We start from the raw sequence: 18,152 nt of genomic DNA, 5'->3' as shown, positions 1-18,152 counted from the left end.
CCGACCAAGAAACACAGAATTGGTCAAAAATTATTCGAGTTATGAATTTTTTTTCGATTTATTTTCCAATTTTCGTTTTTCTGATGCGGGCGGGTGGGGACGCTGGCTATCAAAAATTTATTAAAAATATTTTCAATTGTCACATTTTATAGAGGAATAATCCCCCTTTAATTTCCGACCAAGAAACACAGAATTGGTCAAAAATTATTCGAGTTATGAATTTTTTTCCGATTTTTTTCCCAATTTTCATTTTTCTGATACAGGCGGGTGGGGACGCTGGCTATCAAAAATTTATTAAAAATACTTTCAATTGTCACATTTTAAAGAGGAATAATCCCCCTTTAATTTCCGACCATGAAATAAGCTTTTGGTCTAAAATTGTTCAAGTTATGAATTTTTTTCCGATTTTTTTTCCAATTTTCGTTTTTCTGATACGGGCGGGTGGGGACGCTGGCTATCAAAAATTTATTAAAAATATTTTCAATTGTCACATTTTGAAGAGGAATAATCCCCCTTTAATTTCCGACCAAGAAACACAGAATTGGTCAAAAATTATTCGAGTTATAAATTTTTTCCGATTTTTCCCAATTTTCATTTTTCTGATACAGGCGGGTGGGGACCCTGGCTATCAAAAATTTATTAAAAATATTTTCAATTGTCACATTTTGAAGAGGAATAATCCCCCTTTAATTTTCGACCAAGAAATAAGCTTTTGGTCTAAAATTGTTCAAGTTATGAATTTTTTTCCGATTTTTTTTCCAATTTTCGTTTTTCTGATACGGGCGGGTGGGGACGCTGGCTATCAAAAATTTATTTAAAAAATTTTCAATTGTCACATTTTGAAGAGCAATAATCCCCCTTTAATTTCCGACCAAGAAATAAGCATTTGGTCTGAAATTGTTCGAGTTATGAATTTTTTTCCGATTTTTTCCCCAATTTTCGTTTTTCTGATGCGGGCGGGTGGGGACGCTGGCAATCAAAAATTTATTAAAAATATTTTCAATTGTCACATTTTGAAGAAGAATAATCTCCCTTTAATTTCCGACCAAGAAACACAGAATTGGTCAAAAATTATTCGAGTTATGAATTTTTTTCCGATTTTTCCCAATTTTCATTTTTCTGATGGTGGGGACCCTGGCTATCAAAAATTCGAACAATTTTATACCAAATGTTTATTTCTTGGTCACAAATTAAAGGGGGATTATTGCTCTTTAAAATGTGACTATTGCAAGTTTTTTCTGTAAACTGTAATAGCAAACGTACGTTGTTTTTGCGTTGATTGAATCCCATAGGGCCACCGCGCTACTATGTGTGTCGGCGCCTATGGATTTTTCTGATGGCTGGCGGCCGGCGGGTCGCTAGTTTCACCGAGCCAATTAAATATTATGAAATTAAATTAATTTCAAATTAATATTTGAATCATTTAAATATTTATTTATTAAATAAAATGTATGAATAGCAAAAATCGAATCTTTCGAAAATTATTCGATAATTTAGTTTTAATTTACTGACAAATCAAAATTAATTTTATTTATTATTCAATTGTATTTTAATAGAAATTAAATTTCTTTTTAATTAAAATAGAGATTATTAATTGGAAAAATTGAATTATTCAAATGTTTTTATCAAGTTATTTAAATAATAATTTTCGAAACATTTCGAAATAAATTATAAATAAATTTTGGATCTAATTTATTGCAAAAATAAATCAAAAAATGATTTATTTATTTTTCAATTGTATTTTAGTAGAAAATAAATTTTTCTATAATTCTAATTGAGTAATTAAATTCATTAATTAAAGGGAAAGCAAATTCATTAATCAAATACCACTGTCATGGCGACTCACCATTATTTCACTTGTATTTTGCCCGAAAGATAGAAAATATTTGGATAAGAGGTTAACTCCTGGAGATGTTGATCGCCTTGCAATAAATAAAAATCTCCACATCTTTGGAAAATATAGTGAAAAATTAATTTCCGTCCGGATCAACTTTCTTTGCCGGTGTAAATCGTCATAGGCAGAATCTGAAACAAATCAAAATTTCGATCGATAATCGTCTCGTCAATACAGCGTAGGCGGGAAAAATCCCGCAATTTCGTTCAATATAAACAAAATGGCGGCTCATCCACCCCCACATAGTAACAATGTCGATTTGTTTTTCCATTGTTCATGTTTATTGTTGTATTAACAAACATTATTGATTTTTCAATCGTGTTATTTTTCGTCAATACAACAATATCAACAATATTGACGAAAAATAACACGATTGAAAAATCAATAATGTTGACTGATTTTTCGCTGAATAAACCAATATAGCCGTTCAGCAAACAACCAAAAACGAGCGATCAACAATGTTCAACACTCCGGAGACAGTAAAAATCAACAATTAGTCAGGATTTACAGTAAATTTACCTGCAATCTCGAAGAAAAAAGAAGAATAATTCAGTGATTACTACTCCGAACAAGTGGGGAAAAATGGTGGCGTGACAATGACCCAGATTCCACATTGCGAAAACGAAGGAATATAGGAACATGAAAAAGGAATGTGGAACGAACTAAAAAAGATGGAAGGGGAGAAATTGTGGGAAACTTGCACGGGTTGCATGGAGTTGCACGTATATTTTTTATCAATTAATCACTAATATTTCACACTTTATATGACTATTTTCGGTATTATTACTATTATCCCGATTGTATATTACGATATTTTATTAAAAGTAATTAGAATTAATCAAATATACTCACTGAAATATGAAAATCGGAAGACGAACGATATGGAAACGACCAGCCTAGCAGCGAAGCGACTCTCAACGAAGCAATGCTGCCAACCTAAAGTATACAAAGTTACTAGAAACGCCTCCGCGCCATCTGGCAACGTAATAACGAAAAAATTCAAATATTTAATAAAACAATTTAATTTATTAATGCAAAATAGTTAATAATTAATATGAAAAATAACAAAATAAAGGTAAATTCTATAAAAACATTAAAAACAAAAGAAAATATTAATCCAAAAGGGGAAAAATAGTATATTTTACACTGAAAATATTATTCTTTTCCTTCTTATTATCAATCACAATTATTTCTGTTTTATGAAAAAAAATTTTTTTAAATGAATTAAATTAAAAAATTTAAATAATTAATAACAAAATAAAAAAAGATTATTATCGAAATTTCTTTCAGTTATTAACTAATTAATTAAAATTGTAAACTAATTGATTTTTTTAAACTAATAATTAACAAAATACAGATAAATAAAATAATTAACGAATAATTAATTATAATGATAACTAATTAATTATAATTAATTTATTAGTAATGTAAATAATATAAATAATTAACAAAATTTTAATTAAGAAAATTTTTCTAAAATAAAAAATTAAAGATATTACGAATAAATAAAAAATGTGTTTATTAAGGTAGATATTTAATTATAATTATAACTAATTAATTAATTAGTAATGTAAATAATATAAATATTTAACAAAATTTTAATAAATTTGAAAATTTTTCTAAAATAAAAAATTAAAGATATTACGAATAAACAAAAAATATAAATGTTAATGTAAATTAATATTTATTTGTTTAAAAATTTGTAGAATATTTCTCCTTTTTACTCGATTGTGTAAAATGTATCACCCGGTATGTGTATATACTCGGTGAATAAAAAGTTATCTAAAAAATTAATTTTTTCCTTTTTCAAATTAATTTTTTTACATTTGAGTTTCAAATGAAAAATTTTATTCTTTGTAACGTTAAAAATAAAATATAAAGTCTTTATGAGAAAAATTATTTTTGATATTAGGGAGAAATTTATCTATTTTCAATTCGCATTTCACGCCAGGTATTTATTTTCCACCGAGTATATTCACACACCCGGTGGTACAAAACTAACTCTCGTACACCTACAGTTTATAAAATATAAAAAAAACGATTCTGAAAAAAATTATATATTTATTATTGCAAATTGTAATTTGATATTTACTTACGAAAAAAATTGTGCCACCCGAAGAATTAATTTATTTAGAAAAAATTCTAATTTTATTCCTGGACTGCCCGAATGGAACTGAAAAAAAATTAATATAATTTATTTAAAGTAGAAACAATTGTTTTTAATAAGTAAAATAATTTTTATTAATAATTTTTATTAATAAAAAATAATTTTTAATAATTACTACTGGTAATAATTTTGTTATTAAGTTCGTTAACAAATTTTATCGAATATAACGAAAACACATTGAAAACAATAATACAGTCGGGTCCCCATACTGTTACATTTCCAGAAATTTCCCACTCCTCCAGACTCAGCTCTGTTATGTGCTCAAAGTATGCCTACTGCGCACCTTTCAGGAACGTAAATATATAAACCTCAAGTTTGGCCTAGAAGTATATGCCCCCTTTTCTTTGGGCTTAAGAATACGGCCCTGAAAATTGGTGACGTCACCTAACACTTCTGAATTTGGAGGTTATGCAAAAACATAACACTACTGAGGACATAACAGTTTGGAATCTAACAGTATGGGGACCTGACTGTATTTGTCAATAATTTTAAATTAGTGCAATATATTTATTTTACAATCGTAAAATTAACTAATAATAATTTCTAATATAAATAATTATTTTATAATTATAAAATAATTATAATTCTTATTATTTATAAAATAATTACAATTTATTATTAAGTAAATTAAAAATAATCATTTTATTGTAACTGTTCTTTTTACGATTTAAAAAATATAATTTTACTATTATAATATTTATTTACGATAGTTTTCTGATTTTTAAAAATTAAAATTAAAATAATAATTATATTATTAAAAAATCAATAAAAAAAGTTAAACGAGGAATAATTAATGATTAAAAAATAATAATTTTGATTTTGAAAGATAAAAATGAAAATAATTATTATATTATTAAAAAAAATCGATAAAAACAATTAAGCGAGGAGTAATGAATGATTAAAAAATAAAATTTGAAGTACTCAGTAAACCCAGGCAATAAAATTGTAACAATTTTATTTTCTCCGAGTTTTTAGTGTTTTTATTCTCACGTTCCAATTGCTTAAAATTATTGACCTATATTATTGTATGCTCTAAAGGTCTAAATTACGAAACACGAGAGTAACACAATAAATTTATATAATTTATAAACGCCTTTTTTTTCATTTTGTACCGTGTGCGTATATAAGCATATGCGGTGATAATTATAATGAATTCAACACACTTCTCGTAATTGAAACGAATTAAAAGAAAAAAAATTAAAGCAAAAAAAAAAGAATGATTCGTTTGTGGTTATATTTACCATTTTTTTTTTTCGTCTTCGTTGTCCAATAAAATAATTTTCCAAGGCGACAAAAGTAAATTCCCAAAAAAAGACCTGCATAAACGATCTTATTTGACCATTGACCCTTTATGGAATATATTTGGGAACATTAGACTGTTTTTTGTTCCTCTTATTAGCATCAACGTGACTCTGCTTTTTCAGTTTTTTGATTAGTTTAGCCTCTTTTTCATTTTTTTTTTGATGTTATTATTAAAAACGGAGATAATTTAATTCATTTGAAAGAATACAGAATTGTACGTCGTCAAATGCGGAAACTACTTCTTCTGAAACAAAACGAATTTATTTTAACACTATAAAAAACAGTAGTTAAATAAATTTTATTACTTGAATTACTATTATTATAATAAATTATTATTACGTGCGAGACATTCAAGAATTTAAACGAATTATAGGTTATGTTTGTATTAGATTCGTTGGATTCGTTATAGATTTATTATCATCTTTTGATTAAAAGTTCGTTTTTTAATTATATATATAAATTTAAAATCAACTTTTATGGAATATTTTGGATTTAACTCAGAGTTATTAGTTAATTTGCAGTAGTCATTGATTCTATTTCTTTTTTACTCCCAAAAAAGGTCGTGTCACCGATGTGCGTCAAAAAGTTGTAAACATAACCTAAAATTTTTTGCTTCTTAGTTCTTAATACCTTTTTTTATAAGAGCGCGTTGCACGTTATTGTTATTGTTGTATAAAAATACTAAATTCTTTTTGTAAGGGATTTTTATTCGCAAATAAATGAGAATAGAAATAAATTGCTTCGAGTTAGCAAAAAAAGGAAAATAGATATTGCAAGAAATTAATATTTCGCAGGTAAATGGAAATGGGGTTCTGTCGTTCGCGAGGTCGATGCAAAGGTTTTTTAATATTGCTTTTCCACTGGATGATCCCGTGATAGCGCCACTTTATACTCACGTGGATACTCGAGGATCAGGAACGATTTATTGGACTGAAACAAATGCGCCGGAAATCCTTGCAAGGGCTGGTGGTATGGTTAGAAATTCTTTCAAAGGTGCTTTTCAATTTCAACCGACGCACGTTTTTCTTGCAACCTGGTTAGACGTTGGATACTACAATGAAAAAAGTGACAAGGTAATAAAGATAAACAAAAAATTCTCCAAAAGAATTAATCGAATTGAAGTGCTCGAAGTGTCAATTTAAATTGACTTACTTTTAGGTTATGTTAAAGAATTTAACCGAATTGTTATGTTTGTTTTGTTTATTTATATATTCCATTTTATATTTTTCCACTATTTTCTTAAATATCGTTCTCACTAATTATCGGTCAAAATTAAGTTTCATTTCAGTTTTCTTTTACTGGTATTTTTTACTAATTGGGATAATTAAGCCGCACGGTGACGCACGATTTGACGTTAGACTGCGACAATTGAAATGAGGATTAATAATTTCTTTATACGAAAATTTTTAGTTTTAAAAAACAATACTTGGTAATTTTCAAAATAACCCAGAAAGCTATTATGTGCAGAATAAATTAGTTATTTTGACTATAAAATAAAGGAAAATTAATATAATTGTTAAAAATAATTACCATAGGTGAATACATATCAAGCGGCGATATCCTCAAATGGAACTCATTCTTACGTCGAATTATTGTATCCACGTGATGGAATACAATGGATTCAAGCAGAATCTCATCCTAATGGACTTCCGGATGCAAAAGCTCAAGCTGGATTTATGAGTGAGGGAAGAATTTACGCTCTCACCGGTTCTGGAACGGATCAAATTCAAAACATCGACAAGTAAAATACCTTTCTTCACGGCCTTTTCATTTAACGTTTTAAAAAATGTTTTTTGCTTTTTTTACTATTTTTTACTCTTTCTTACTACATTTAATTATTTTTCTTTACTATTTTTACTACTTTTTACTATTTTTACTATTTTTACTCTATTTTTCACTATTGATTCTGTTTTAATCGATTTTATTTTCTCTCTTTTCAAGATTGTCCAATATTAATAGACCTGGCCATTGGATTTTCCAAGTTGGACCAATTCGCGATCATGCAAATGTCAAACAACCAGATAATGTCGAAGGTTTATTAATTTATTCATATTTCTATTATATATTTATAATTTTATATTAATTTAATTATTGTAAAATTTATTTTTTATTTTTCTACTTTTATTTATTATTTTTTTTATCACAGTTTACGTGGTGAGTTTTTTCGGTCTTTATTTGGAGCTAAAGGTCTCTATGCGACAAAAAAAATCGCAAAAATTCAATTATGTTCAAAAATTTTTTATAATTCTCATGAAAATTTAAATTATCTTTTATAAATGATAAAATTCTTATCTAAAATTCAATTATTTTCAAAAATTTCAATAAAATTCGCATAAAAATTTCAATTCTTTTCAAAAATAACAATATTCATCAGAAAAATTCAATTATTCTCCAAAGCAATAAAATTCTTTGCAAAAATTCAATTTTTTTCAAAGTTTTTTTAAATTTTTGAAAAAAATTCCATTATTTTTCAAAGCTATCAAATTCTTTGCAAAAATTCAATTATTAATAATTTTTTTTTTTAATTTTTGAAATAAAATTTAATTGTTTTTATAAATAATAAAATTTTGAGTCAAACATTCAATTATTTTCAAAATTTTCAAATACAATTCGTGTCAAAATTTCAATTATTTCCAAAAAATTTAATAAAGTTCGTGTAAAAATTTCAATTATTTTCAAAAAAAAACAATATTCATCACGAAAATTCAATTATTTTCCAAAGCAATCAAATTCTTTATATAATATATAAATAGCAAAATTTTTCACCAAAATTCCATGATTTACAAAATTTTAATAAAACTCTTGTCAAAATTTAAATTATTTATAAAAGTAACAATATTTATCACAAAAATTCAATTATTTTCTAAATTTTCTTTATATTTAATTGAAGAATTTCCGAATAATCGAAATTTCTGTAAAATTGAATTGTAAATAAATAACTTTGAAAATTCTCAAAGAACATTTTTGAAAATTATTAATAATAATTGATTTATAGAGAAGAATTTTAGTTAAAAATTCTTAAAAATAATAATTTATTACAAAAAGAAGTTATTGATGTTTTCGAATGATTTTCCAATTAAAGAAATTTTTAAATAAATAGAACATTTTTTTGACTATCTAATAATTTTTAGAGTGAATAAGAATATTCTTTTTTATTGTCAGGGAAAAAATGAAAATTTTGTCTGGAAATTAGGGAAAAGTCAGGGAAAAACAAAATTAAATTTTTGTGCCAACTAAAAATATTTGTAGCAAGATCCTTTCACCGGAAAACGTCACAAGATTGAACAATAAATTTTGCTTTTCCTAATTATTTTATTATTTTTCAGATTCAATGTCAAATCAGTTGAAAACGTGTTCGATTGGAGCGACAAGTTGTCACAGTAAAGCTAATTGCGTTGATTACGAAAGTGGATTCTGTTGTCACTGTAAAGAAGGACACTTTGGAAATGGAAAATCCTGTTTGCCGATCGGTAATGAATTAATTAAAATTACATTTTCTCTTGTAAGAAAATATTTCTAAAATATCTTTTTTTTCTATTTCAAGCAATTAAAATTTTACAAACGAAAAAAAATAAAGAAATGGAAAGACTTAAAAAGTCTCTGAAATCTATTCATAGTTTGCGATACGCCCAGGACATCTAACAACTTTTCTCAGTATATTTATGTACAAAACGACCATGCATCATGTATGAAATGAGTCGTAAGACCCTTTGAGAAAATCCTTTTGCTCTCAGATGCATTACACGACCCCTTAAAAATAAAATGGGAGAAATTTCTTTTCAAACGAATATTTCATAGCCTTTTGACTAAAAAATTCTCTTGGGATTTTTGTTTTGTTACCTGCGTAAATAAAAATAGATTTTTAGAAAGAAATTTAATTTGTAATTTTTAATATTTTGAAAAAATATGTAAAGAGTTAAAGGAAATAAGATTCGTCAGGATAAATATATATAATTTGTCAACTTTTCAGATATACCATTGAGGGTGATTGGCAGAATGTCAGGAACTATTAATGGCGAAAGTTTCGAGGATAAAGATCTTCAGTGCTACGTTCAAACCAAGGACGGAAGAACGTATACAGCTATATCGAGAGTACCGGAAGCCGTTGGTCCCAGCTTCCAACTACTTAGCAATCTAGGCAGCGTTATTGGATGGCTCTTCGCCAAACCGATTGGAGAAACTAAAAACGGATTTCAACTTACCGGTTAGACTCCAATTTGACGAGATTTTTATTTCTTTTCTTCAATTTAACAGATACGAGAAGAGAAAATTTATCCGAACATAAATGATGGATCGGATTTTTTTTTCTCTTCTAGTTTATCAAGAAGTTAACTGAATAGAAAATTCACCAAAAAACTTCTATTTGCCGACATTTAATAAATAATTTTCAGGTGGAGTATTCAATCACACGGCTGAATTACGATTTTCCTCATCGGGACATGAGGTGACAATTCGCAGTTATTTCATGGGTCAGGACGTATTCGGTCAATTGAAAGTCAATGTCGAGGTGAAAGGAACAATTCCACGATTGGAGAATGATGCACGAATTGAATTTACCGATTACGATGAACTTTTAACACGTGTTCATTCCGGTTCAATTCGTTCGAATTCGGAGAAAATTTACAAATTAATAGGCGTACCGGCTGATTTTAAATACACATTGGATCAAATTTTCACTTTTCCGGAATGTGCGTACGCACCGAAAATGGAACAGGAGACAATGAGATTGAAATTTTCGAGAGGTGTTATTACTTATGAGGCGAGAGAAGGAATTATTCGTTATGCAATGAATTCGAAAATTGCCCCACTTGAGGAGGAGGATCCTTGCATTCAGGGAAGAAGCACGTGCAGTGAACATAGTTCTTGTATTGTCGATGGTGACGATTTTAAATGTGTTTGCAATCCAGGGTAAAATTGATTATTAACTTTATTTATTGAGCTTGTTTACAATGCAGGACTCGGACCAAAGAGAATGTATTTAAAAATACGGACTTTACGAATGAAATATTAAAAATTACGGATTAATTACTGACAAAAATATAACCAGTCCGAGTCAAATAAGAAAACATTTTACTTAAAAATATTAATTAAATCATTTTATAACATTTTAACATTATAACATTTCATAATTTCAATTCAATTATTATCTACAATTTTTACCTAAAATTCTTCTTTATGTAAATCAATTATTTTTAATAATTTTTGAAGAAGTTCTTTGAGAATTTTCCAATCCCTTTGTTTTCAATTCAATTTTACGAAATTTCGAGTATTCGGAAATTCTTCAATTAAATATTTATTAGAAAATAAAAACTTCAAATAATTACAAAAAAATTCAATTAAACTTTTTCAAAAATATTAATTCTACAGAATTATTAGTAAAAGAATGAAAAATTAAGATTTCCAAAAATTTTAATTTCAAACCTTTACACAATTCAAATTCTTCTAAGAATTCACGCTGTAACGATTTTAATATTTAATTATTATCTAAAATTTTAACTGTAATTCTTATTTAAATCAATTTTTTTAAATTTAGAGAATTTAAAATTTCTTTTTAAATTCTACGAGAATTCAATTATTCAAATACAAAACTAAATAATTTAATTCTTTTGGCGATTTTTAACAACATTTCTATGATTACTCACATTTTTTTAAGGAATTGGATTAAAATTGTATTAAAAATAATTGAAAATCTTCAAGTTTTATTATGCCTGAAAATAATTAAATATCTGTAAAAAATTTCATTATTTATGAATATAATTGAATAATTGCGAAGAATTAAGGAAAGAATTTATCAATTTTTTGTGAAATAATTGAATTTTTTAGAAGAATTTTATTATTTATGAAAATAATTGAATTTTCGCGAAGAATTTTATTTAATTTTTTTTTAAATAATTGAATTTTGGTGAAAGAATTTATTATTTGAGAAAATAATTGAATAATTGTGAAAAATTAAAGAAAAAATTCAAGAATTTATCAATTTTTTAAAAAATAATTGAATTTCTGAGAAGAAATTTATTATTTATGGAAATAATTGAATTTTTGCGAAGAATTGTATTTAATTTTTCTTAAATAATTGAATTCTCGTGGAAAATTTTATTATTTGGGAAAATAATTGAATAATTGTGAAGAATTAAAGAAAGAATTCAAGAATTTATCAATTTTTTAAAAAATAATTGAATTTCTGAGAAGAATTTTATTATTTATAAAGATAATTGAAATTTTAACAAGAATTTAAAAAAAAATTTTGAAATTAATTAAATATTTGTAATTGCGTAGAATTATATTAAAATTTTTTTTTAAGTAATTGAATTCTTTTAGAAAATTTTATTATAAATTTTTAAATAATTGAATTTTGGAGAAGACTTATTATTTCTAAATATAACTGAAATTTTGACGAGAATTTTTTTTTAAATAAAATTCAATTTTAGCGAAATATTTTATTGTTGAAAATAATAGAATTTTTGTGAAAAATTTTATTATTTACGAAAATAATGAAATTTTGTAAAGAATTTTATGAAAATTCCTGAAAGTAATTGAATATTTCTGGGAAGAATTTTGATATTTATTAATAGAATTGAATTCTCGAGGAGAATTTCATTAACATTTTTTAAATAATTGAATTTCAGTGAAAAAATATATTATTTGTGAAAATAATTAAATTCTTGCGAAGAATTTTATTAAAATTTTTCAAATAATTGAAATCCAGTGAATAATTTTATTATTTGTGAAAATAATTGAATGATTTGCGAAGAAATTTATAAATAATTTGCAAATAATTGGATTTATGTGAAATTTTTATTATTTATGAGAATAATTAAATGTTTGCATAGAATTTTATTAAAATGTTTTTTAAGTAATTGAATTCTTTTGGAAAATTATATTAAAATTTTTGAAATAATTGAATTTTGTAGAAGACTTTTATTATTCATAAATATAATTGAAATTTTGACGAGAATTTTAAAATATTTTTGAACATAATTGAATTTTTGCGAAGAATTTTATTACTTTTGAAAATAATTGAATTTCTGCAATCGTTTGTAACTTCTCAAAAATTCTCCAAATTATATCGTATAATTTATAAACTTTTTGTACTTTTTCAAACAAATTACGAACTTTACGGACATTTTTAAAAAAAAACTGACTTTTACAGACTTCAATAAAGTTTACGGACCTATTTCGAGTCCTGACAATGTTTAGTAAAATTACATCTCGTATTAAAAAATATTTTTAAAAAACGTATAAATAATTAAATTGAACAATTTTCAGATATCAATATCTTTATAAGGAAGATAATTCTGCGACTTGTATCGATATTAACGAATGCACAGCTGGTAATCACGTTTGCTCTCCCGATGCTTATTGTATTAACAACGAGGGAAGCCACTCGTGTAATTGTAAACCTGGTTATCAAGGGGATGGACGAATTTGCGATAGTAAGATCATCTCTGCTTTTTAACTATGTATTTATAATCAATTTATTTTTACTCGTCAGTTAATTTTATAATTAATGTACCTGAAGTTATTGTCGACGCTCAGCAACGAAAAATATTTGAGAATTTTAAAGATAGAATTTCTTATATTCATCTAGAGTTAAAAAAAAATTTCATAGTACTTTTTGAATCTAAAAACTTCAAAAAAATAGTTTTCTTCCTTTTGAATTTTTTTTCATAACGAAAAACAATTCTTATTGACGCTCAGCGTCGACGCTAAATTCAGGGACCTATGTATCATTTAATTTTAGTGTTTTATTTTTATTTTTTTTATTGAATTTATTTTAGAAATACCAACTTGCGATGAGACGCGTTGTTTGGAAAATGAAGAATGTCAGATAATTGGAGGTCTCCCAATATGCACCTGTATTCCTGGATACGATACTGTTGATCAAGTTTGCTCTCCAGTTTCCCAATGTGAGTCACTTTTGTTATATTGAATTTAAAGTACTTACAACATATTAATTTTAGTTCAAGTCAAATTTAACTTGAATTTATTGAAAGTGAACTTACCGTTGATATCAATTTTCAGCAACACCTTGTAATGTCGAAAACAATTGTTCACCATACGGCCTTTGCAGTTACGATGGAAATAGACAAGTTCACGTTTGTACTTGCCAACCGGGTTACACAGGTAAATTGAAACAAGAGAAATTATAAAAATAGAAAAAAATAAAATTTTATTATTCCAGTAAATAATAATTATTTGAATTACCAGGTAATGGATACGATTGTTTTCCCGAATCGGAAAGTGATGATAGACCAGGTCCTCATTGTAATCAAGGCGTTTGTATGTGTCCACTGGGTTGGGCGTATCATGAAAATGAATGCATCAGACAAACGGATGAAAATCAAGACGGTAAGCATTAAAAAAATTAAGAAAAATAAATTTCAATTGTTTACTTTATCGCCAGGCAACTGCGGGAAAACAAATGGGAGTAGAACATTATTTATTCGTCATTAAAAGTGGAATGTTGCGCTAATGAGTATGTTCTTTAATTAAATCGTTCAGTAAATGAAACGTTCAGTAATCAATTGTAAATATCGATTGATTATTAGGACAATAATATTAATAATGGAGATAATAATAATCAATAATATTAATATTGAAGATAATAATTAGTAATGTGAATATTCAAGTCAAGATAATAATCAGGATAATAATCAAATTAATAATTTGTTTAATAATTTAATAAATTTATTAGCTGATTACAAAATCTAGAAGAAAAGAAATTAATTTTTTTGAGGTCAAACTAACGATTAACTTTGGATGCTGCATCCTGATGCATTTTTAGTATTGGCACGTCCGCTTCCGGCATGCTTCGAAGAATACTGTGTTTGTCCCATGGGATACGATTATGAGGAACTTGAAGATGTTTGCGTCCCTAAAGAAGGATACGACTTGATGACAAAAGGTCCTTCTGGATTTCATTGTACGAATTTCTTGCTTGGCTTTTTAAGTGCTTCGTCGCTTATTTAAAAGGAAAAACATTCTTTTACCTCGCTTTTTGCATGTTACAAAGAAATTTGCACTTGAAAAATTTTTTACCAATAAGTCAAGTATATATATTTTTTAATTTTCTAATTTATTTTATTCATTTTCTATTTTATTTTATTCAGTCTCTAATTTATTTTATTCATTCTCTAATTTATTTGATTGATTCTCTAATTTATTTTTTTAAATCTCTAATTTATTTTATTTATTCTCTAATTTATTTTATTCATACGTTTCAAAATTTCCTTTAAAAAAAACACACAATTTCTAATAATTAAAATTGCACACGCTTTTCTTCAGTACCTTGCAACGTGATGAATAGGTGTCATCCTTATGCATCTTGCGTCTACGATACAATCACTTTGGAATATAGCTGTCAGTGTAATGCCGAATACGAAGGCGATGGTATCGAGTGCAATAAAAGAGGTACGTTTAAATTTTAAAAAAACAGGCTTCGCACTCATCTACTAAAACCCACCTACTATTTACTACTTTTTTACAATTTGCTACTATTTGGATACTTTTTTAAATTTATAACACTAAAAGATACTTTTTTCTTTATTTTTGGGGGAAATTTGCTTCTTCAGAAGAATTCAATTATTTTCACAAAAAATAAAATTTTTCACGAGAATTAAATTATTTAAAAAAAAATTAATAAAATTCTTTACAAGAATTCAATTATTTTCATAAATAATAAAATTCTTCTCCGAAATTCAATTATTTTTTTTTAAAAATTCATAAATTCTTGAATTCTTTCTTTAATTCTTCACAATTATTCAATTATTTTCCCAAATAATAAATTTTTTCACGAAAAATCAATTATTTAAAACAAAATTAAATTAAATTCTTCGCAAAAATTCAATTATTTTCATAAATAAAAATTTCTTTTCAGAAATTCAATTATTTTTTGAAAAATTGATAAATTCTTGAATTCTTTCTTTAATTCTTCACAATTTTTCAATTATTTTTCCAAATAATACATTTTTTCACCAAAATTCAATTATTATAAAAAAAAATTAAATTAAATTCTTCGCAAAAATTCAATTATTTTCATAAATAATAAAATTTTTCATCAGAATTCAATTACTTATAAAGATTTTTAAAATTATTTTACGCTAACATTTAATTATTCTCATAAATAATAAAAATTTCACGCAGAAATTCAATTATAATTTTTTATAAATTTTCCTAAAATAATTCCATTGATTTTATAAATAATAAAAAACTTTTTAAAAATTGAATTATTTTTATAAATACTAAAACTCATTGCTAAATTTCAATTATTTTTAATACAATTTTCATCAAATTCCTCGAAAAATGTAATTATTCTTAAAAATTTTATTAAAATTCTTCAAAGAATTCAATTATTTAAAAATTTGTTCAATTTTAAGAAACATATTTAATTATTCAATAAATTTTTATTTTAATGTTGAATAATTGAATTCTCGTAGAAATTTCTAATAAAAACTGAATTGAAAATGAATTTCAGTTGAACATTTAGGTAATATTTGAATATTAAAAATATTAGAGTGAATTTTTAGAAATAATTGAATTTTGAAAAGGTTTTAAATTACAATCTTTGAATATCTAAATTTTTTAAAATTTTGTGTTAAAAATGTTGTATTTATATTAAAATATTATTAAATTTAAATTGTTGAAAATTTTAATTGTTGTAAAACTGTAATAATATTTAAATTTTTACTTTGAAAAATTATTAATTTATTTTCTTAATTCCTGTGAACAATTTAAATAAAATTTTATTAAATAATTTTATTTGTTTACTTTTAGAAATTACTTTTAAATATAATATTCTTTTTTCGGATAAAAATTTAGAAAATAATTAAATTTTTCAAAAATGTAGAAGCAGGGTTAGAATAAAAATAAATATTTTTGATTGAAATCAGGAAACATTCAGGGCATAATTCCAAATAAAATGTTGAATCAAATTTTTGTGAATCGACTAAAACAATTTTCTTTGTATTCGTTAAAATTAATTTTCGATAGCTACTTTTTTAAAATTAATTATTGAGTGCGAAGCCTGAAAAAAATTACACCGCTGCTTAATTTTTGACAATCTCTCATTAATGAATCCTGCTTGTTGGGTATGTTGAACATTTCTTTAAATTCATAAAAACTGAATATTCATTAATGTCCCAAAACAGAAGTCTCCTGCTTCGAGGTCGATATTTGTGATCCAAATGCCTCATGCCGAAATGAAGATTCCTTCGCTAGATGCGTCTGTAATCCAGGATTTAAAGGAGATGGCACCGACTGCAGACCAATTGGTTTCAATCATTTTTTTTAACCATTTTTTTATTATACAAAATTTTTCAAAAGCTAAATTAAAATAAAAGTTGTGAATATATATGTGATATTAATTAAAAGGAGGGAAATTAATATCTTTTTTTTCGTTTTTTGATCTAGACGAATGTGATGATCATCCAGATTGTGGAAATAACGAAAGATGTCAATATAATCCAGCGAGTTCACGATACGAATGTTCCTGTATTCAGGGATACAGTAAAGTTGATTCACAGTGTATGATTTCGGATTGCGCGACAAATCCTTCTCTTTGTCATATTAATGCACAATGCTCAACGTCACATGACGGTGGCTCTAAATGTGTTTGCGTCAATGGATATCGTGGAGATGGAATTCTTCATTGTGTCGAGGATCATATCAACTGCAATGTCGTTAATAATTGCGGAAGAAATGCCGTTTGCGGATACAATCAAACAGCTTCTAATTACGCCTGCGTTTGTTTACCGGTGAGTATATTACTTTTTACTATATTCATTTTCCTCTACAAGAATTCTTCAATCTGTGGAAAAATTCTTATTAATGTTGTTCCCTTTCGCGCTTTCTGAAACAATTTAAAGTGAAAAGTATGTTTTATTAACTATTTTATGCACTAAATAATAAAAATTGAATCTTCCAGGGATTCTATGGAAATGGATTTACCTGTCTGCCGCAATTATCATGTAAAAATGATCCAAATATTTGTTCTCATTACGCAGCATGTGTGCCTGCAGGACATCAGCAATTCACTTGCGTGTGTAATGACGGCTACATTGGCGACGGTATGAATTGTAGACCAACTCCGACACACGAGGCCAACTTTTTACTTGTGAATCAGGGAACAGCAATTCATCGAATTCCATTCTTCCCAACACGAGATAAACCCGGAAGTCCTATTATGGTTCAAAATAATCAAATGACAATTGCTGTCGCCATCGATTGCGCCCATGGAAAAGCGTATACCATCGACATTATCGGTATGTCAAATCAAGAGAAGAAATAAGAATCAACAAGAATAGATAGAAATAGAAAGAAATTGAAAAAATAAATTATCTCCAAAAATGTTCAATTTTGAAATTTTTTCCTTTCATTTTCAGGCAACAGAATTATGTCATTAAATTATAATGGATCGAAAGTGGACAACTTCATTACGGGAATAACGAGTGCCGAGGGCATTGCTATGGATTGGATATCTAGAAATTTATTTTGGACCGATTCGGCGAAGGGAACTGTTGAAGCTGCCAATGTCGAGACAAAAAAGCGCAAAGTCCTGGTGAAAACCGGTTTAGTTAATCCACGAGGAATTGCAGTTCATCCTCATCGCGGGTAATTAAAATTATCATCAAAAAAATATTAAATATTAAAAACCTTTTAATTAAAATTTGAAGAAAGCAAGGCTCGAACTAGGTCCGTAAATCCCGTAAAGATTCGTAAATTTGATTGCAGTTCGAAGAAGTCAGTTTTTTAAAAAAACGTCCGTAAAGTCGGCAATTTGTTTGAAAAAGT

At 26.1% G+C, this 18,152-nt stretch overlaps 1 protein-coding gene across 4 annotated transcripts in view; it reads left to right on the top strand.

Annotated features, from left to right (window-relative positions):
• Positions 1-18,152, top strand: part of LOC122504293 (nidogen) — a 40,589-nt gene that overhangs the window by 18,774 nt on the left and 3,663 nt on the right. Inside the window, exons 2-17 of one of the 4 annotated variants that reach the window (XM_043615338.1) lie at positions 6,158-6,436; positions 6,899-7,104; positions 7,305-7,396; positions 8,690-8,833; positions 9,334-9,567; positions 9,755-10,271; positions 12,630-12,796; positions 13,142-13,270; positions 13,386-13,487; positions 13,572-13,712; positions 14,149-14,286; positions 14,649-14,774; positions 16,511-16,633; positions 16,773-17,116; positions 17,287-17,623; positions 17,744-17,972. In XM_043615338.1, the coding sequence (XP_043471273.1) occupies positions 6,158-6,436; positions 6,899-7,104; positions 7,305-7,396; positions 8,690-8,833; positions 9,334-9,567; positions 9,755-10,271; positions 12,630-12,796; positions 13,142-13,270; positions 13,386-13,487; positions 13,572-13,712; positions 14,149-14,286; positions 14,649-14,774; positions 16,511-16,633; positions 16,773-17,116; positions 17,287-17,623; positions 17,744-17,972 (3,308 nt within the window). The remainder of the gene's footprint in view (positions 1-6,157; positions 6,437-6,898; positions 7,105-7,304; positions 7,397-8,689; positions 8,834-9,333; positions 9,568-9,754; positions 10,272-12,629; positions 12,797-13,141; positions 13,271-13,385; positions 13,488-13,571; positions 13,713-14,148; positions 14,287-14,648; positions 14,775-16,510; positions 16,634-16,772; positions 17,117-17,286; positions 17,624-17,743; positions 17,973-18,152) is intronic. The other 3 variants (XM_043615339.1, XM_043615340.1, XM_043615341.1) reach the window with 3 other exon arrangements.

The sequence above is a fragment of the Leptopilina heterotoma genome, unplaced genomic scaffold, assembly GCF_015476425.1.
Source record: "Leptopilina heterotoma isolate Lh14 unplaced genomic scaffold, ASM1547642v1 Lhet_287, whole genome shotgun sequence".
Lineage (NCBI taxonomy): Eukaryota > Metazoa > Arthropoda > Insecta > Hymenoptera > Figitidae > Leptopilina > Leptopilina heterotoma.
This window is presented reverse-complemented; position numbering and strand designations above follow the sequence as displayed.